The 22,710-nt window shown below is 35.0% G+C and overlaps 1 protein-coding gene across 1 annotated transcript; it reads right to left on the bottom strand.

The window, feature by feature from the left end:
* Positions 1 to 2,804: 2,804 nt before the first annotated feature.
* On the bottom strand, positions 2,805 to 4,529 carry LOC141392427 (zinc carboxypeptidase-like). The gene is made up of 5 exons (XM_073965370.1): positions 4,368 to 4,529; positions 4,163 to 4,299; positions 3,513 to 4,003; positions 3,144 to 3,440; positions 2,805 to 3,073 (listed from the first exon to the last, which is right to left on the bottom strand). The coding sequence occupies exons 1-5, from the start codon at positions 4,527 to 4,529 to the stop codon at positions 2,874 to 2,876; spliced, it is 1,287 nt and encodes a 428-aa protein (XP_073821471.1). The 3' UTR covers positions 2,805 to 2,873.
* Positions 4,530 to 22,710: the final 18,181 nt, after the last annotated feature.

Raw genomic sequence — 22,710 nt, 5'->3', positions numbered from 1 at the left:
AATATGTTTCAGACAATTTGGAGTCGATTTAGCAAAAATTTGTGCGCTTGATAACTCTTGAAGGGAATAACCGACATCGTGATATTTCTACCAAACTTAGATGAGGTTCCAATCCAAGGACTCAATCGGTCTACTCCTTCGGGTACCTCCCACACAAAATTTTTGGAAAAGTTCAGTTTAGGACCTGCTCTCGAATCGCTTTGATTTTTGTTGTAGCAACTTGTATTCACTGCCCCCCAGACGACGGTACAAGTTTCATCAGGGGCAAGTCCATACTTGCTGATAAAATAGCCTTAAAGGTGCAAAAACCCCTATGACACCGTGTGTAGCGGTTGGAGCGCAAGATAACTCTCCAACGGATCTGTCGATTCGGTCCAAAATATGACCTTCGTAATATTTTGTGCAAACTTAGTATAAGTTGGAAGATAAGCCATATCGGTCCACTCCTTCAGGTACCTCCCCAGCAAAAGTTCAAAAATGTTCGGAAAAATTGTGCGCACGATAACTCTTGATGGGAGTGACCGATTTCGTCCATACTTTACACATCCTAATATATCTACCAGATATAGATCATGTTCGAATATGGACTATATTTGTCCACTCCTTTAGGTACCTCCCACACAAAATTTTGGATAAATTCACTTTAAGACCTGCTCTCGAATCACTTTGATTTTTGTTGAAGCAACTTGCATTCGCTGCCTCAATTACGACAGTAAAACTTTTTTCAGGGGCAAGTCCATACTTCTTGAGAAAACAGCCCGAAAGGATTAAGAAATCCCAATGGCACCATATGTTGTGGCTGGAGAGCTCGAACCGAATACTGCGTTCGCAAACACTTTGGATATTGTAATATTCCTTCGAATATTAGATGAAATTCGAAAGTGGTGCTTATAGGTCCATTCCTTCCGGTACCTCACCCACAAAAGTTCGAAAATATTCGCTACAATGGTACGCGCGATATCTCATAAACGTATCAACCGATTTGGTCCAAACTTTGGATCTCTAAATATTGTCGAAACTTCGTTTATGTTCACATTTGGGCCTTATCTGTCCAATCCTTGTGGTACCACCCACACAAATATTCAAAATTTTTGTGTTGTTAAGGGTCTGTTCTAGGATCCTTTGGAAATTTTTACCGAAGGTTTTCCTAGTGGCCCTGTTTTCAGCGATTTTATGTTTTTCTTAGGCTAGTGTGATAAAAAAAGCCCTATTTATCGATGTCCCCGCAAATGTTTGAGCTTTAATCCATACATACTTTTGTCAGTTCATACGCCTAAAGTTTTGAAAACCCTCTAAATACATAAGATTTTTTTTGGAAAAAAAAGTATTTCAATCCACACAGGCTGAGGGTATATCTCTGCCGACTGATACTTCTTTACTTGTTATATATGATTTAGGACCATATTCTACCGTTTACCGTAATATACGGCTTTTGTCCAGTGAATATATATCTGGCATACGAGTCCAAACATCCATAGTTTTGGCATGGTCCTAAATACTATAATGATGGCAGCTACTGCTGCTCTGATAAAATTGACTGAATTAACCCTTGAAATCGAAGTAACTAGCCATATCCTAAGTAAATTTGTTATGATCATTCATGATACACGGATGTATGTCAGTTCCATATGAACACTGAACACCAAATTTCAGTCATTTCGGGTGGATAACGTGGCTAAAAGCTTCAAAATACCGAAAATCGGCCGGTACCGTTCCATGGGTCTATCTTAAAACGTGGACCAATACTAGCAATTTTCTGTAAGAATATTTCGCAGCCCTGACGGAGACTAAATACCAAATATCAGCTATTTCGGTTGGATAATGCGGCTAAAATCTTCAAAATACCAAAAATCGGGCGGTACCGTTCTCTGGAAGCTATATCAAAACATGAACCTATGCCCATAATTTTTTTTATCAGAAAAGCTTTTTGCCCACTAATGGGTCTATGTCCTGCACCCCAAAATTCTGGCAATTTGGTCGATAAATTTAGCTAAAATATAAAATTTTCAAAAATTGGAAAATGCCGTTATATGGAGGCTATACCGAAACGTGGACCGACCTTCCCAATTTTTTGCCCTCGACATTGTCAGTCAACAATAAGTGCTTGTACCAAAATTCATCTACCTACGCCAACTTCTTCTGTTTTTGGCCACGGTTTATATGAACTCGTGACATAGTGCGGCCCGTGGTTCAAGATTCCTCAGAGGTCAATTGGCTGCATAGAATTGGTCGCCCTGGGGTTGATGAAAGCGACTATGTGCATGCTTGCCAGCGCATAAATTCCTGATTGTTTTAAAAATAGCAAGTTCAGCACTATGCGCTGGATTGCGTTCTTCGCCTTGTCCTGGAGCAGCCTTCACCTAAAACTGAGACTATGGAAACACGCTGCTGCAGAGACGACTTGAATTTTATCTTCCCTCACTTCACTGAGAGAAGTGAGAACCCTTTCTGTAAAGTTGAAGACAATCTCAAACATCAGCAGTGCGCGCTGAAACTCTTGTGTCCTTCTAGCATTTATTCTGCTGCCTGAAAATCGTAACTGGTTACAAAAATCTTTTTATTATTTTATCTCTTCATGGGATGATCATTGGTTCAGTAGTCACTTGTTCCGCGCCGTTGTTCTTTGTTAGTTATCAGGAATCTATAAAGAAGGGAACATTTGGGATGAAGATATTTTTCGAGGGAATAGCACACTCAAACCCATGGGTCTTTAATAATAATTCAAGGAAATTCCTCAACTAAAAAACCTTTTTAATAACAGCAAGTGTTATATCTAATTATTTTAAATAAATAACAAACAACCATTTAAACTTTCAGTCTAATGTTGATTTTATTAACATCTTCTGATTCGCGTATAAGAAAAAAATAATCTTTTATTTGAAAATACCTTCTTTGCGGGCTTGGTCAACCATTTCAATCAAGCCATCAGTTACTTCAGCACAAACTTCCAAGATTTGAGAGGCTGGCAAGAAGAAACCATATTTGGAACCATCATCACGCAATTCAATGGTGGCAGTGAATGGAATATGCTTAACACCATAGGCCCAATCCTTGGCAGCACCGGATACAGGATCTACAAAAAACAGACAAACAAATGAAAATAGGAGATAAACCTTCAAAATGCCCTTAAAATTTCAACTTACAGTTCAAAAGGCCACTGGCACCACTTTGGAATTGTGTGCCATATTTCACTTTGGCACCATCGGCAAAGGCATCAGCGATACGCATCATTTGATCATAATTGGGTGGGAATTCAGTGCTGGTGTGACCATAGGGCAACAAGACAAAGTTACCATATGAATGGAAAGCCAAATACATGCGAATGTAACCTTCAGGGAAGGCACTGACGAAATTCTCTAAGGACAAAACTTCTGGTTCAGTATCAGGAGCAGCACCACCATACCAATGATCACAGGGGACATCAATATTGTAACCAGCACCTAAATAAATAACCATTTTTTGTTTTGTTTAATATAATGTCGCATCCATAACTAAAGAATAGATCTTCTTACCTCCCCACATATAACCAAAGTTACGATTCATATCGGTACCATAGCAAATGCCAGATGAGTTGGAGAAACCAGTTGGTTTGCGATTTTTACGCCACAAACGTTCAACATTGTGAGTGTATTCCAAACCATCGGGATTCAAAACGGGTACATAAATCCAATCGTAGTCTCTCAAAAGTTTTTTCATTTCCTTGGTTTCGGCCTTCAACAAGTTATCAATGAAACAGGTGGTGGTGGCAGAAGAAATCCATTCAATGGCATGAATGTTGGACTCAACGAAGATGGCCTTGTTTCCGGGTCTAGTTGAAATTCTGACAGCTTTAATGGGACGTCCTTCGTAGGATTTGCCAATAATGAAAGGTGTCACAGTGAACATGTTCTCAATGGCTAAGTTATCTAACCAATCATAGATATCAGCCAATTGATGGTATTTGGTCCAGGTCATGGTGGAAGTTGTGGCTTCAAAATTTGCGGGCATACTTTGTTCAAGGACTCTGTGGAAAACACACAAATCAACGGAAATAAGAATTGAAAGTTAACTAACAGAAAATTTATATCACTGAAAAGACAATATTTGTGGAATGATAAATTTAAGTCTATGGAAATAGCCCCCAATAAATGATGGTAATACAATGGTCCAAAATCCTACTTACTCTTGCAAATCATCAATGGTGAGTTTAAAGTCGAATTCATTATATAACATGTGGTTTTCCAAAGTCTTTTGATTGGCGGGATCAATGGCAAGATCGTAGCTGCGTCCAGGGCCACTAATGTCACTCAAGAAACGAACCTGTTAATATAAAGAATGATGTGTTAGGGTGTATTCTATTTGCGAAGGGATGTAAATATTTTACTCACAGGAATATTATTGGTCAATTTTTTGAATTCCGACAATTGCTGTTCATCCTTGACAAAGACCTTGTAGACTTTGAAGTCATCATAACGTGCTGCTGGTGGTTGGAAGGCAGCTGTCAGTCCAAGGACTGCTAATGTTATTGCCAATACTGCGAATACTTTCATGATGTTTTCTTCTGCTCGAAAACTATGACTATGTTTCGCTTATAAATCACAACTTTCTTTATATAGGAAATTTTGCAATAAAAACCAAAAAGTTATTTGATGTTTGTGAAAAATGTCTTATCTAAGATATGGGGGTATCATAACTTTTTTAGGGGTACAATTTCACAAACAATAAGAACCAAATCTGACTAAATGTGCCAATATCTGTTTTCCATATCTTTCCCATATCTGAGCAATAATGTTTTATTGCTGAACATCTGTGAAAGGAAGCTTACGTAAATATCATGGCACAATTGCCAAGGTAGTGACATCGTAAAATTTTGAATATTTTATGCCAAAACCTTCTTTAGTTGTTGGGAAATTACAACAAAAATATTTTTTTATAAAGGGATTTGACTTTTCATATTCGAACAGTTGGTGTGATACCACTATCTGGGTAAATATATTACATGTTTTTATTTTTGTTTGTTTAATTGAAATTGTGAAAAATATCTTAAACAATATTCTGTTTGGACTTTGAAACCGAAAGTTCCTTCATTAACAAATACTTTAGTAATCACCCCACAGCAACAATTTGTCCTCTACATACAGTTAGTCAACTATATTATTGCAAAACCAAAATTATTACCAAATTTTAAATAAAACATCATGTTATTGGTATAAATAAATATCATTATTAATATTTTTGTTAACAATACAATTCTTACACATGTTTATTAATATAATAAAATAAAAAGTAGCTAAATTTCACTAAACATTTTCTTAAACTTAACAAAAATGAGTACAACTCATTATTTGCACTGTCAACTAAATAATTGCAAAATTCACAACTTTTCAGTTTTTCACGGTATTTTTCGAAAAGTTGGTTTTAATATTTCCTATGCCCACATTTGGCATCAAAAACAGCTTGTAAACGTATCTGAATTTAATAAATAAGTTTCGGAATGTCATATTCCAATGGTATTTTTTAACCATTCTTCTTTATTGGATTTTATTTAGTCCCCCAGATTAGTGGGCGACCTATTCCCGACTTTTTTCTTCAGGTGTACCCATGAATTGTCGATGTTGGGTTAATATTTAGGCTTTGGACTGGGGTGTCAATGACTTTGGTGCAGTTGTATAACAACCAAGTCCTACATAAATACGATTTATGCGTAGGGTCGTTGTCTTGGTAGTATTCATATTGCAATTTTTTTGCATTTTCAGGGTCAACAGGTCCAAATTTCTTGACGTTTTTTGGATAAATAATGTTTAAAACACGTAAATAAACGTACTCTGTCATTGTTTCCTTCAAAATCTGGATGTCACCAACGCCACTGCTTGGTATACAACCCAATACCATAATAGACAGTTTTCCGAACTTTGCGGTATGTATTAAATTCTTGTTTTCCATGGCTATAAAGGGGTTTCGCAGTACTTTTTGAGGCCCATCGTGATAGTACAACATAATTTTAGTCTTATCAGAAAATATAACGTCATCCCAATACTTAAGATGGCATGAAAAGTTGTCTGTAATAAGTCTGAATAGTTTCTATATGTTGTGCTAGGAGGTAATTTTTTTTACCTAGTCACTCATGATCAAGGCTTGTTGTTATGTAGCACTTTTCTGACTTTTCCATGTGAAACACTTACTCCAAATTCTATTTTGATTAGAAAAAGCAATTATCTGGTGCTGATTTGGGGTCTTTCGTCAATTTCTTTAATCAGTCTCCTGCCAATTCGTGGATTTACTACTTTTGGCCTACAATGTGACGTCTTTAGTTTGAACCTGCCTTCTCTCCCCGTGCGGTATATGATGCTGCATATAGTTATCAGCATATGAGAGGTGATTTTAGCGATTTCTATGGCGGATTTACCATTATTATATTGGAATAGACCAAATGTAGCATATTTTCCGAAATCCGTTTACCTGAGTTTCTCTTTTTTTGAATATACCGCCTATGTTACACACAGAACAATTAATTTATGATAAAAAATTATGGGTTTACATGTCCACATACCATAAAATCATAAAAATCCTTAATTAAAAAAAATCGCTGTGAAAATCCCACGATTTTATTGCAAATTCATTCATTTTGCAATTATTTAGTTGACACCACAAAAACCAGGTACCTATACTTTTTGTCCGCTGTTTTTGTAATTTACGACCGATTTCTGCATTTTTTGCCTGGATTTTGTCATTAACAGGTAAATCAACAGATACGTACAAAAAAACCAACATTATCGAAAGAATTTCTTGTAGTAATTCCTAATTAAAAATCTAAATGTTTAACGATTCATCGTTTGCAATAATATAGTTGACTAACTGTATATTTTTGAGAACTTTGCCCCAAAACCCGAATGAAGCTGCTCTCTCTCCACATTTTCATTAGTTAAGCGCTGACCTATTTTTTCGAAGTTTTAAACTTAAAGCATTGATGTTAAAAATAAAAAAGAGAGTAAAGTAGTGAGAGAATCACAAGAAAGTTTGTGTCAGCATTCAGTGGTTGTTAGATCTGTGACCAGTAAATATGTGGCGGGTGTGTGCGGTTTTGTTCAGTGTCCCCACTAAAATTATGCGTACATCTATGCACATGTTTACATGTCGGCTGCTCAACGACGACCAGCGTTGTCAGTATTGGGGATTTTTCCCCAAATTGGGGAATTTTTTTTTGAAATGGGGAAAAAAATTTCGACTTGGGGAATTGGGAAAATGTTGAGGAAATCTGAAAAATCTTTGGGGATTTTTGGGGAATTTCTTTTTTGACTAATTACTTCAGATTAACTGATCTTTTTTAATTTCAGTACGTGAATAGTAGTAGCATCATATACTAACTGGTCGCAGCTGTAATAATTTATGACAGATTTGAAAAGTTATCATGCGGTTCGACGACTGACAGCGTACTAGAACAGTGGGTTGAATTGAAATAACATTTTCCATCATTTCTACTGCGGGGACTTAACTGCAGAAATAATTTCTAGATTGATGGGCAATGATAAAACATTCATGGCTCCAATTATAAAAGAGATAAATATGCTTAGGCCCGTTATTATATCCTTTTTTGTAGTTAAATGTTAGCCGATATCGGACAGATAACCCGTTTTATATTCCTACAAGTTTGCTTTAATAATAAGAGTCAGATACAATAAAAGCAACTTTGTGTTCCTTTTAAAATTTAAAGTGCGCCAAAAAACAAGAAAAATTGAGAACAAATTCAAATCAACCAATCCGATTTGAGTAAATTTTATGTATACAGACTGTTTTTCTTGAAATGGAATGGAAGATGTAATAACAAATTCCTGGTAATGCGAACTTTATTCCTTATTTTTCTTAAAGTAAGGTATAACAAAAAGGGATTTTAAAGAAAAGATATAAGAACGGGCCTTAATCTAAGTTTTCAAACCGATGCACACTGCTAATATGCATTTTTCCCTGTACACTCGAATATTGTAACCATTTATAAAAAAATTAAGAAGATATTGAAAAAATAGTGGAATCGATAGAAAGGCTTTAATTTTGACTTGTACTTTTTTTGGGTAAACAATTATTAAAGTTAAAAAGACCAGTGCCGAATATCTTAAACGCTGTTAATACAAATGCTGTAACCGATGCCTACAAATATGCAATTATTAAACTTACAAGCAATTATACCCCAATATTTGCAGCAATTCACTGGGTTAACACAATTTTAGCTCTATACGAACCTTTTTAGAACCAGTTGTCAACACAAAAGTCTCCACGATTGTTTAAGAATCGCAATGGAGAAAGTTATCATTCGTAAATTGGAAATGGTATTAAGTCCCGGGCCACACTAAGAGTAATTTCACTGAAATTTTGACATGAAAGCAAAAGAAAATGTAAAATAAAACGATCTGTTTGTTTCATACGAATATTGCAACAAAGCAAAACTGCAGAACACATGAAACCGTGTACACTAGTTTCTTGAAATTATGCTTTTTTCCCAAAAAATGCAAAGTTTCATGTCAAAATTTCATTGAAATTACTCTAGTGTGGGCCGGGACAAAATAGGCTTTCCGTTCCAACAAGTAATTCTTAAAATGCAGTACAAGTTACTAGAATAAATAATCAATTTTCTAACAACTCCATTTGTTGTAGAAATTTTGACCCACCTAAAGAAATGTTACAACTCTTGCATTATACAAATGAATCGCTTGAAAGTGAAGTTTTCAATATCGTTAATTTAATTCATATATAAGTGTATAGAATAATTTACAAGTTTAATGATATGAATTTCAATAGTAAAATAAAACTACTTTCGATTTTTTTTGTAATTATTGGCCTGTTCCAGAACTTAGTAGATTAGTAGATTCTTACTAATTTTTACTATTTCTTCCGATAACATAAAGGAAAAAATGTTATCGTAGTAAAAAATAGTAGCCTCTTGCAGGTTCTGGAACAGAGCATATTTGTTAAAAAAATTTTGGGGATTTTTTTGAGGAAATTCAATAAAATCTGGGGAATTTTGGGGAAAAGTTTTGGGCAAGTTGGGGAAAAGAGTCTAAAAAATACTGGCAACGCTGACGACGACTGATTGTTATTCTCATATACGTTAACGTATATGGATGATCTTGGCTGACTTAAAGTAAAAGTAGATATTGTATATCGGCTATTGTTGGTCAACCTTGCCTTTTTTGAATTTGTGCTCTCAATTTTGATGTTAGTGTGACGCGAGTACATACAATGTCCGCATTAAAGTCGAGGCTATGAGTCTCCGACAAGACAATATCACAACAATATGTTACGCTCCTCGCGTATGTTTGACCGTCCAAATCTGGACTTTGACGTAAAAAATCTGGGTTGTTTATAGTTAAATATCACTCTCTGTATGGACTAATATGTTCTACCTACAGTTTCACCAATACTTCGATAGCATTTTCCATCATTTACCTAGAATTTTCCTTTTATCAATGCCAATTTCTTTGACTTTCTTTTCCATTCTTGAAATAAATTACTCTTTTAAGTTAAATGTGCAAACGACCTCACAGAATGATCAGTTGTGACAATATTGATTAGAAATGGGAGAAAACTGCAAAAAATTCAAAAAAAACTAACGGTACTATTACAATATACAAAGTGAACGCAGATTTTTTGGGTCTCTAATTTAGCAGTTGTAACACTTTTATACCGTTATCTTCGTAATAGTAATGTATTTTCTGGAGTTTTTCTTTTTATTCTTATACTAAAGAGTGCGAATAAAATATTTATGAAGGAAAAGTTGTTCTCATTTACCCATTTATGTAATGTTTTAGTATCATTTTTGAAAAGTAGTAAGGTGGACGCAGACTTTCTGGGCTATGTGTATTTTAGAAATATGTTTGGATCCAAACAAATATTTGTTTGTGTCCAAAAAAATATATGTTTGCAACATTTTCTAACATATCTTAATTTTATTTGTATGGGTACCAGCATATTTTTATGTTAGAACATAATTTTTATGGGTGGAGAGAGGATTTTTGTCAAAGAGAGTAACAACAGGGCTCTCGCGGCTGCGGAATGCATTTTTATAATAACCCTGCAAACAGTTGGAAGATTTTTGGACGATTTTTTGATCAGATTATTCTTCTGTGCTTCTTTCCGGCGATCTTTTAGCGAATTTTTATATAAAATTCACCCACGCGAGTAATTTGCCATTCGTAGACGATTCTCAAAAATGATCAATCGCTACGACGAATCTGCTGCTATGCTTCTCGGCGATCTTTTCTGCTAATTTGTATTATATTTCGCTGTTGTTAGTGCAAGCGAATAATATACTATCCTTCCGAACCCCGATCACGGGATTGTTACTAAAATTGTTGATTTGGTTGCATATAACACTGTGCAACATTTTTAAGGCGATCTTGTGCAAACAATTCGAACTGTGGATTTTTTGAAAGTACAGACCCAAACGAAAAAAACCCCTAGTTGTTGTGTCAGATCCAGCTCGGATTTTATGGCCCCATCTAAATATGGTTAAATATTGCGTTTTTAAAGAAATTCGGGGCTATATCTCTGAAACCAATGCGAATCTTCTTCTGAACTCTGAAGCAAATTTGTAGATAAGGACAAGAATAACATATTTGGAGAAATAATAAACTCGAATAACTACATTTATTGCCTAAAATTTCAAAATATATGCAAAAATTCAACAATTTTTATACATTTCGCACCGTATCTCCAAAACCGTTAATTTTTTCTGAATATTTTCTTTTGGAAAAATATTCCCTGGAATGTAATACACAACTCTTCACAACATGTCATTGTTGTAAAATGCCTCTATGCCGTTGTTTTCAGTACATTTTTCAACGACGATTTAATAAAAATGTCAATAATGTAGTGAAATCCGAAATGCGAGAATAAACTGTTGGTGTGAACTGTGTTTGAAATACGTGTTGCAAAATATATGATGCAAAATACCCCGGAAACAACATTTTAGAGTTTCAGAATGTTCTGAAGAATTGCTGAGAACATTATTTGGATGATTTTTGCAAAAGGTTACTTGGTTCAACTTCCAATAGTTTAGCTGATACCAACCAGAATTCCGGAAATTATGTAAAATTTTCCATATTTTATCGATTTTGATGCCCTAGATGAAATTTTCTAGTGTAGTGTGTTCAACAGATAAGTTCTACTAGTTTAGGGCTACAATATTGCTAAAGCCAGCAAGGCCAAATTCCTATTCGTTTCTTGGATAAAGGCCTGATAAATGCAAAAAAGTGTAGTTTTAGCCCGGTTTAGATGAGGCCATAAAATCCGAACTGGATCTGACAGGACAAAACCCAACTAGGGTTTCTGTAGTCTAAATATGTACTTTCAAAAAATCCATACTAGAAGTTGTTTGCATTTTGAGTGTTGCATAGTGTAATTCTCATATACACATTCTACAAAACTTTGAAGAAAGTGAATGAGAACCAGTATGCAACCACTACAACATAAGGAATAATTAAAAATTATAACAAGTCAGAAAATAAAGCAAAAGGCGTAAAAATCAAAGACAACAAATGAAAGAAACAAAAAACAAAGAAGAGTGAAAAATAAATTTCCTTTATTTTTTCTTCTTCTTAAGATCTTCCATATGATTCGTCAGTGAATCTTGGTCGCGATTTGCATTTTGATTAGATTAACCGTTTTCAAAAAATAAATCCGAAACCCTAAAAACCCTTAAAATTTGACCTTTGACCCCGAATAACTTGTTTTGCACACATGGGATCGATGGGGACTTTTAGGACGTTGCTTATAATGGCAAACCCTTTGTTTATAGGTTGACAGAAGACATACATATTATTATATAATATTTCGATTCCATATGCTGATTTCCCGCTGATGATTTCAACTTTGAAGAAAATTTGTTTTATTTCTCAACTAAGGAGAAGCGTTCAACGATGTTTCTATATATTTTTTCTTTTTAAAAGTGTGACTTTTTATAAATTATTTCATTCCGTATTTCTTTTATTATACCCCACACCACTATGTGCTCAATGTCACGAAATTTTGCACAAGGTAAGACTTTAGGTCGAAGAAGATGCCTACAAGTTTGGATGACGATCTGATATTATTTAGCGGGTGAAATGGACCATTACTTTTATATGAAAAATATAAACATTTTATGCCTACATATGAAAAAAACGACAGACCTTTCCACCGATACAAATTGCAATAATGAGTTTGGTAGATAACGGGGCTTCTGCCTAATATAAAGTGGGTTTTCTGTAGAGAACCACATTTTCCTCCAATGCTATAATTGCCTCTATCATGACAGAGAAATTCCCAGTTTGTACGTTATTGCGAATTACGTGGAGCCCAGGCGTATTAATTGTTCAATTGGATTTTTTGTTATATATATCGCACCTGTTCAACAGAAGGGTAGTAACTAAAAATTTTCATTAAGAAAATGAATTACCCTACCCACTTAAAAATCTGTCATTTCTTTGTCTATTCTTTTTTCAAAAATACCGGTATTTCACTTTTCATACTACTTTATGTACCAACATTTTTTGTCTCTACTGAAAACTAGAAAAGTTTGAGTTACTACCTTTTTGTTGAACAGGTACGATATATTGCAGCAAGGGGTCGCTTTGGCACATTTTTGTTTTCAAAACGTAATCGGTGTCGCTAACGTTAAAGTTTTTTTGAAATATTAATTTTGGTGAAGGTGAAGGCACCCATTGACCTCCTCCTGGCGTATAATTTTGGGATTTATACATACAACAATTTACCGCCAAGTCCGAACGGCGTGACCTAAGACACCACTTGTAGAAAAGTTTTTTCATGGCTGACACTGAAATACTCAGAAAATGTCGCCAACATTACTAAGGAGTATTTTCCCACCGTCAAAGGTGGCAAAATACATCTTAGTAATGTTGACGACATTTCCTGAGTATTTCAGTCATGTAAAACTTCTCTTCAAGTGGTGGCTTGGGTCACGCCGTTCGGACTCGGCGATAAACTGTAGGTCCCCATATCGGGAAATATGAATCGGGGTGTACTCATTGATATGAGAGAAGTCTCCTTCGTCCCTTATCGGATGTTTGTGGAACAATTATTATATTATTTAAGCTTGATGTGATAAGGTGGCAGAATCCAAAAAGTTATTTCTTACAATAAGTTTATTTGTTCCATAAATGAATTTTGATTTGCTGAAAGCTAATTTCCAGGGGTAGTGGTGTAGGGTATCATATGGTCGGCCCGTCCAACTATAGCCTTTGCTTACTTGTTTCTTTTTAAAAGTGTGACTTTTTATAAATTATTTCATTCCGTATTTCTTTTATTAAAGTCGGTTATGTATTTCATTGGAATTTTGTGTGTACCGATGTGTATGTTACTTTTGTGTTTGATATTTCTAATGGGTACCTTCCCTGCTAGCATTTGGAAGAAGTCACTCCGGAGACACGCCAAGGAAGATAAAAGGCGATCGTTCTTGAATTACACAAACAATGTCTATAGAATTATTATTATTACCTCTTATCGCGTATGGCGACACTCCGGAGTGACTCGGAGTGACCTCTAAGGCGATTATTTACATTTATTTAATAATTCAACACATTGAACAAATATGGGACATTTTTCTATCTGATGATTATATGACTCGGTGGTGCAGTGGTAAGCATGCTCGCTTCGCACTCTGAAGGTCCGGGTTCGATTCCCAAGCCAGACAACAAAACGAAATCACATTTTTAAGATGACAAATTTAATATATGCAGAATTTTATAATTCTCTAAAACCGTACTTTGAAAAAATAAATAAAATAATAAATAGATAAAATAAAAAAAAATATTTTTTTATTAATTCCAAGAACTATCGCGGAAATGATCTTCCAGAAGTGTCGCCGGAGTGACTTCTAAGAAGTGACCCGGGAGTGGTTCATTTCTTCACAACGGAGGTCACTTCAGGGTGACTTCCGCGACTATCGCCGCGACTGTTTTCATCGCCCTGGGCGACACGCCTAAGTCACTTCCGCGATAGTTTTTGCTTGCAGGGTTACACGATATGTAATTTTACATATGTGTTGTCACTTTGCGTATACATTTTGTACATAAGCATTTCAATAAACCAGCTATGTTGACGATCTTTAGTGAAGAAGTTTCGTGACCACTGAGAATCTCAAATGTCAAATTATAGCTGGTTAGGTTAAAAATTGGAGCCAAAATCCTCAAAATACCGAAAATCGGGAGGTAACATTATATGTGGGCTATACCAAAACATTGACCTATGTCGACGATTTTTGGTGGAGAACAGGGGTTAAAAGCCAGCATCTAAAAACATTAGCATTAGCTGTACACTTCATCTGCTACACAATATTGACACACACGGCTAAATAAGCAACCGAACGCATATTTATATCTCTGGATTTTGGAACCTTGTGGGCACTCTATGCAAGGCATTGTTTCCGATATTAATATTGAAGACACGATTAATTTTTGGAAGCGGTCAGGAAGGATCTTCGCGATTTTTTAAATAATTTTTTGCTTCTGTTCTTGATTTTCATAGTTCCAAACTATAATTTCTTTCACTATTTGCGATGCATTTAAGCTTCTTATTTATTTTTTACGCTTTTGTTAGGATTTGAAGGTAGCGGCGAATCATTTTTCACTGATTTTCTTAGATATTAATGTCGGTAATGACCAAAACTAATAAAACATTTTGTCAAAGAAATTAATGTAGAAAAATTGGAGAAAATAACCGCGAAAACATGTCGCAAGGTGGTTGAACTGGTGCCGAAACAGTTGTATAATGTGATAATCTCCAACGGTTACTATAAAAATCTTTAGCGTGTAACAAAAATTTCTTTTTTCTCAAAAAATATGTAAAAGGCAAAATACTTTTTTGAGGTAAAATATTTTGTGTTGTTATAGATTTTTGTCAATATCTAGAAGACCATTAAGCCTTTCGCAGCGGTTCTTGCAGATATTGGATACTAAACTATCCACAAACATACTACACATAAATATTCGACTTTTTGACCACTAATTTTATGGTTTCAAACGAATTTATTGAAAATTTTACAATTTTCTAAAGAGGCAAAATACTTAATTGACTCACTGTATGTATGATTGAAATATGAACATTATATAATATTTCGATTCCATATGCTGATTTCCCGCTGATGATTTCAACTTTGAAGAAAATGTGTTTTATTTCTCAACTAAGGAGAAGCGTTCAACGATGCTTCTATATATTTTTTCTTTTTAAAAATGTGACTTTTTATAAATTATTTCAATTTAGGCGGAGCTAAGTACTTTCGTAGATGAAAGGAAACTAAGTATTCCATTCTCTTTCAATTTAATTTTGGTGGAGGGTATAAAAAGTTCGGTCTGGCCGAACTTAACGTTTTCTTACTTGTTTCAAAATGCACTCGGTGTCTTATGTCGGCCTTATATATTTATTTGTATTATTCCAGAAAAAACTCGATATTCAAAGATAATTTAAATATGTAGCAGAAGGGGTTGAACAATGTCAATTTTACAATTTAGGAATATCTATTAGAAATGTATAAAATATTACTGTTCCTCAAACATCCCAGTAGGGCAAGAGAGCCTTCTTTTATATCAATGAGTGCACCCCGATTCATGGGACCTACTGTTTATCACCGAGTCCAAACGGCATGTTCTAAGACACCACCTTACATGGCTGAAATACTCAGGAAATGTCGCCAACATTACTGATGGTATTTTGTCACCATTGAAAATTTTGATGTGGCCTGACCTGGATTTTCTACACATCAAATTTTCAACGGTGGCAAAATACCCCTCAGTAATGTTGGCGACATTTAATGAGTATATTAGCCATATAAAACTTCTCTACAGGCGGTGTTTTAGGCCCTGTCCTACTATGGCCTTAGCTTACTTGTTAAAATCTGTTATGTATTACTTTGGAATTTTGTATGTACCTATGTGTCTGTTGCTTTTGTGTTTGGTATTTCTAATCATTTCAATAAACCACCACCATTTATAAATGTTTGTATATGAGGGTTATGACTTTTTTACAACCTCATATCCCTGTATTATAGCGTGATGAGTTTCTACATAAGATTACATAAAATCTTAATTATAAAGTGATTCGATAAAAAAAGCTTCCGCACAAAAAGCTTTAAAGTTTTTATTTTTAAGAACTTTTGAAAATTTTTTGAAGTTTCTATAAGCAGATATTTAACTGAAAGCAATAGAGGGGCACACGACATAACCGATATGACATAACCGTTGGTTTCTCACTATTTTATAGTTGTATTATTACACATATATCATTTTATATTATGTTTAACATTATTTCATATATCATAAAAATTAAAAGTGGTTTGTGCGGGACCTTTTTCAATATTTATGTGAAATAATAGGTCATTCATTCGTGCAACAGGTAATAATTTTTTTGAATTTTTCAAAGTGGTTTGGGTGGAACCTTTGTTTGCACCCAAATATAAATTTGTTTGCAGGACCCAAACATATCGTCGGTGTCATGCTTAAGTGTTCCATACGCCATTTGCCTGATTCGAGAAAAACTCAAGTTAATGTTTAAGGCCATACAGGATAAAAATGGTGCAATAAACCAATAATTTAAGAGCTCAGTTCTACTTAACTAAACTCATAGAATATTTCAGTAGTTTATTTTAGTCAGATATCTGTGATAGTCTAGAGGTTATGGCAAATTTGTATAATTGCAAAAAGTTGCTGAATTGTTCCACGGAATTTTTTTTTTCTGTTTTTGGCAGTTTGTGTCACATGGAACACGTTTTGTCACATTTCAACCAAAACACTTTTTATCAATCGTGTTCCACCTCCCATATATGAAGTGCTACTGTGGAGTTTAAAAATCAGGACTTTAAATGAAACATTTATTTTTCTCATATAAATACAATAAGGACCATTATTATAGGTTTCCTTAACATTTATTTAAGGGATTGCCTCCACTTGTCCCTATTTTTTGTGGTAAAAATTTCGATCGGACAAAACGGATTGATGTTTTGCCAGGCTAAGGTAACATAAAACATTTAAACGCGATTTTCTTATAATACCATTTTTGTAGTCGGTTAGCTTCAAGTCGAATGGACGTTTTTGCGTATATTTTTGTGGACTTACATCAAAATTTTGTCTTTAAACTATGGATTTTTTTTTTAAACGATTGATACATTCTCGTTTTCATATAACAATACAATATTCAACAATATTTGGATTTAGAAACTTTCATTCTTCATTTTTTAAACCAAGTCCTTTAAAACAATTTGTTCCATACGCCACACTTTTCCGTAACTTGGCAAAAATGGGCAATTTTTTGTTCCAAACGCCATCATTTTTGGTGCGGAACAATTCGTTTTTGTCTCTTTTTGTTCCATACGCCAAACGACATGGATATGGAACTAAAATGTTCGAAGTTTTTTGTTCCATACGCCAGGCTTTATGGATATGGAACAAAACCACAAGATTTTTTGGGTCACAAAGAGGATATGGAACATACTGGCATCTGAATATCTCAGAATCTATAAGAGATAGAGAAAAACCGATCAAAAAAATGGAAGAGCATGGTTCAAAACCTTGTAAGGTACCTTTATCTCAAAATGTCAAAAATGGCGTATGGAACACTTAAGCATGACACCGACGATATGTTATGTTTGGGACTGGTTGGGGTGTTTGGGACATATGTTAGAGAGGCCTTTTTCCTCCGTGTAGATTTGGATTCTAATAAGCAGTCCTGGACATTTTAGTAGATGTTAGGATAGGGTCTGGGAAATTTTTTTCAATTATTTCGGTTATTATAATTTATTGTATTTGAAATCCAAGATAAGAACCTCAAATTTTGTAAAAAGTTGCCGTAAATACTTGCAAATGAACCCAATAACTCATTATTATAACAAGTAAGAACGGCGTTAAGTTCGGCCGGGACTGTTTATACCCTCCACTAAGAAGTGAATTGAAGTAACTAGGAACAATTAATTTCCTATATTTTACAAGTTAAGGATTATTCCTTAGAGGAGTAGAATATCTTAACTGATGAATGCCACTTTACATTTTTAATTTGAGGTTTTCTACCCATTGAGAGTCCAAAATACAAAGTTACATCCATTTCAGAAGGAAAATGTAGCAAAGCTCTCTAAAAGAGCTCACTTGGAGCGCCATCTTTGTTCTTTCGAAAATCGTTATCAATGTTTACAATTTTCCGAATTAAGCTCCTATGTCTTCTGACAACAAGCCAAAGCAAATTTCAAAAATTTCGGTCCGAAAATTTGACAAAAAAGTCTAAATACATACATACATACATACATACATAAAATTAGGGGGCTAGACTAAAACCAATTAAAACCTAAGTCGGTAGAAAAATTGTTTAAATATTTTTACGCCCTCCATCCATTCTAATACTTGTTTGCTTATATTTATGGCAAGAGCATATTGAGGACCCCATATGTGCAAACCCAAAAACAATAATCATAAGATATGAAATAAAAGCCTTGAACTTGAAATTTAGTAAAGATAGAGTAATTAGTTCACGTTGCTCGTTTACCCAACGTCTCCGACAAACGATCTCTTGGTGTTGAAAATCTACAATAGATAAAGTCAAGACATGAATGAGATTGGAATTTGTGGAAAGTTATACGAAATATTCTTCCTCTTTCTTTAGTACATCAATGATCTATAGAATATGAAGACATACTAGATGTTTCATAATGATCACAATAGCGAAGGAAAGAGGTTTTTAAAAAGATTCGTCTTGGTATGTGGGAAAATATTTAGAAAGAATGTAGTCAGTTGTGATCTGTTTTTGGGGTACATATTTTACAAACTAAAGTGTTTTCGTTGGTCGGACAATATGGTAAGCTCAGTGAACCTACAAAGGTATTGTGTTACTCGTGGAATAAAATTCGTTCGAACACGGAATAAGTCAGTGCGTACGTCGCGTACAAATTTTTGCCCTCCATCTCCATTCCGAATAAGGAACACTGAGCAAGTCAGGGCATATCGTGTGCCCTGAATTCTTGCCCTCAAATTGGAATGCAAGCCATTCCCAAACTACCAGTGAAGAGTACCGGAAAAGAGTATTGTTGCCCATCGAACAAAGGGTATACGAAGGAAAGTAATGAAGATGGAAATAAATGCGGTGACTTTGGTTTATCCGTTCCGCACGGTTGGATTAATTTTTGCGAAAACCTTCTTCACTTGTCATATAAACTTGCAATTAAGACTTGGCAAGTAAGAACCGATTCCGATTCCAAAAATGGCAGAAAATTTTCGAAACAAAACTGGACTAATTATAGATAAACTAAAAGACGAAAACGCAATATTTTTTTTTTCAAAATCTTGAAATATTAGCAAATATTACAAAAACTGATTTGCAGCTGATACAAAAAATGCGTACAATATTAATATTTATGTCTTCGGGATATGATATTAATATTGACTCATACAATAACTCAGCACTTTGTTAATCAATATCCGCCGTATAATATGCCTACTGCTTTTTACAAGCCCTTTCTTATATATTAAATCTAACGGTACACTTTTATTGGGGCTATACCAAAGTGTGGACCTATTCTGCCTGATTGTTTGCAGGGGACATGTTATACCTTTTATAATTTTTTGTACCCTTAGCGAACACTAAGTGCCAAATTTCAGCCATTTCGATTTGATAATGACTTCAAACCTTCAAAATACGGAAAATCGGGAGGTACCGTTCCATGGGAGCTATATGAAGACGTGGACCTATACCGACAAATTTCTGGTGAACAATTTTGTACACACAACAAAGACAAAATGCCAAATTTCAGCAATTTGGGGATGATATTGAGGCCACAACCTTCAAAATACCAAACATAGGGAGATATCGTGGATCCACGAACATCCCTGAAGGGAATTTACTCATGTCAAATTTTAAACCTCAATCTTCGTATAGTTCTTCTTTTTATTTCGCTATTCATAATTTCCTTACAAAACGCCACAACCCAAAATATGACCCTAACTTTGTAATTAGACAACAAGTAAGAAAAGCGATAAGTTCGGCCGGGACGAAATTTTTATACCCTCCACCACGAACTGTATTGAAGTGAATTCCAAAAATTCCGAAAATTGGTAGATATCGTCCTATGGGGGCTATATGAGGGCGTTGACCTATGCCGACAAATTTCTGGTGGAAAGTTGTATACCCTTAACGAAGACTTACTACCAAATTTCAGTCACTTCAGTGGGATATTGAGGTCACAAGCTTCAAAATACCGAAAATCAGGAGGTACCGTTCTATGGGGGCTATATGAAGACGCGAACCTAGACCGATAAATTTCAGGTGGAAAGTTGTATACCCTTAAAGAAGACTTACTACCAAATTTCAGTCACTTCAGTGGGATATTAAGGTCACAAGCTTCAAAATACCGAAAATCAGGAGGTACCGTTCTATGGGGGCTATACTAAGGCGTGGACCTGTACTGACAAGTTTCTGGGAGAAAGTTGTATACCCCCAACGAAGACTAAATACCAATTATCAGCCATTTCTGGGGAATATTGAGGCCACAACCTTCAAAACACCGAAAATCGGGAGGTAAGTTCTATGGGAGCTATATGGATTAATTAATTGGATTAATGTTGCCACAACCTTCAAAATACCGAAAGTCTGGAGGAACCGTTCTATGGGGGCTATATGAGGGCGTTGAACTATACCTATAAATTTCTGGGGGAAAATTTTTTACCCCCAACGAAGATTAAATACCAAATTTCAGCCATTTCAGTGTGATAATGAGGCTAAAACCTTCAATCAAAACGTGGACCTATGTAAACATTTTATGGTAAAAATGTTTCTTAGCCTCTGAAAACACAAAATACAAAGTTACAACCGATTCTGTGGTCAAATGGGACTAATACATTCAAAATATCGTAAACGGATGCGTACTATATACGGGGTGTTATCATGGCATCTTTTGCATTGGTTCAAACGAAGTCGTGAAAGATCTGATCTTTTCATCAGCATTTGAACCCATGCAAAGGAAGTCGTGAAAGATCCGATCTTTTCATCAGCATTTCAACCCATTCCATCGATCCAATAGAGATGAATTTTGTGTTTTATTGATACACATTTTTTCTAAATATAAGATTATTTATTTACAATAGGCTTGATGTTGTCGGAGGATCGAAATCACAACCAAAGTTGTTAAAACCCTCGTCGTCATTGCAAAGGATTGGTGAAAATGACATGCCAGAGCATTGGTGGAAATGACATGCCAAAGCATTGGTGAAAATGACATGTCAAAGCATTGGTGTAAATGACATGCTTTGGATCCAAAAAGGAATAGCATCTTTTGGGGTCCACGCTCATATAAAATTCATCGATGAAGATGCTGAAAAGATGACATGCCAGCTCAATTGCACCCATGATTGAATGGCATCTTTGGCATCGAACATTTTGGTGGGCATACATACATATAGGATTTACAACATTTATTATTTTTAAGTCATACACACAATAAGAATTGATCCTCTGACCAATGATTTTGATTAATTTTTTTGTCAGTAATACAATGAATATATACATAAATGCATGGTAAAAAAAATTATCCCAGCAAAATGTTCGATGCCAAAGATGACATCCCAGCAAAATGTTCGATGCCAAAGATGCCATTCAATCATGGGTGCAAGTGAGCTGGCATGTCATCTTTTTAGCATCTTCATCGATGAATTTTATATGAGCGTGGACCCCAAAAGATGCTATTCATTTTTGGATCCAAAGCATGCCATTTATACCAATGCTTTGACATGTCATTTTCAACAAGGCTTTTGCATGTCATTTCCACCAATGCTTTGGCATGTCATTTTCACCAATAGTTTGCAATGACATTATCATTACGACGAGAGTTTTAACAACCTTGGTTGTGATTTCGAGTCTCCGACAACATCAAGCCTATTGCAAATAATTAATCTTATATACTTAGAAAAATGTGTATAAATAAAAACACAAAATTCATCTCTATTGGATCGATGGAATGGATTCAAATGCTGATGAAAAGATCGGATCTTTCACTGCTTCCTTTGCATGGGTTCAAATGCTGATGAAAAGATCGGATCCTTCACGACTTCCATTCCATTGGTTCAAATGCTATTGAAAAGATCGGATATTTCACGACTTCGTTTGGACCAATGCAAAAGATGCCATGAAATCACGTCATCACAAGAAACCCCTTCCTTCAAATTTTGCTGGGATTCAATCATGGGTGAAAGTGATCTGGCACGTCATCTTTTTAGCATCTTCATCGATGAATTTTATATGAGCGTGGACCCCAAAAGATGCTATTCATTTTTGGATCCAAAGCATATCATTTACACCAATGCTTTGACATGTCATTTTCACTAATGCTTTGGCATGTCATTTCCACCAATGCTTCGTCATGTAATTTTCACCCACCCTTCGCAATGATATTATCATTACGACGATAGTTTTAACAACGTTGGTTGTGATTTCAGTCTCCGACAACATCAAGACTATTGTAAATAATTAATCTTATATATTTATAAATTGTGTATAAATAAAAGCACAAAATTCATCTCTATTGGATCGATGGAATGGTTTCAAATTCTGATGAAAATATCGGATCTTTCACGACTTCCTTTGCATGGGTTCAAATGCTGATGAAAAGATCGGATCTTTCACGACTTCCTTTGCATCGGTTCAAATGCTAATGAAAAGAGCGGATCTTTCACGACTTTGTTTGAACCAATGCAAAAGATGTCATGAAATCACGTC

Source organism: Musca autumnalis, unplaced genomic scaffold (assembly GCF_047663935.1).
Source record: "Musca autumnalis isolate F117 unplaced genomic scaffold, ASM4766393v1 scaffold_2, whole genome shotgun sequence".
Taxonomy (NCBI): domain Eukaryota; kingdom Metazoa; phylum Arthropoda; class Insecta; order Diptera; family Muscidae; genus Musca; species Musca autumnalis.
The sequence above is the reverse complement of the archived record's forward strand: the minus strand, read 5'-3'. Positions and strand labels throughout refer to the sequence as shown.

What these genes read in the sequence shown, in the direction of transcription:
- LOC141392427 (XM_073965370.1), bottom strand. Translation starts at nt 4,529, where the DNA reads ATGAAAGTATTCGCAGTATTGGCAATAACATTAGCAGTCCTTGGACTG. An exon ending in AATTGACCAATAATATTCCT is followed by an intron (nt 4,300 to 4,367) that starts GTGAGTAAAATA and finishes TTATATTAACAG; the next exon opens with GTTCGTTTCTTGAGTGACAT. An exon ending in TGCCAGTGGCCTTTTGAACT is followed by an intron (nt 3,074 to 3,143) that starts GTAAGTTGAAAT and finishes TGTTTTTTGTAG; the next exon opens with ATCCTGTATCCGGTGCTGCC.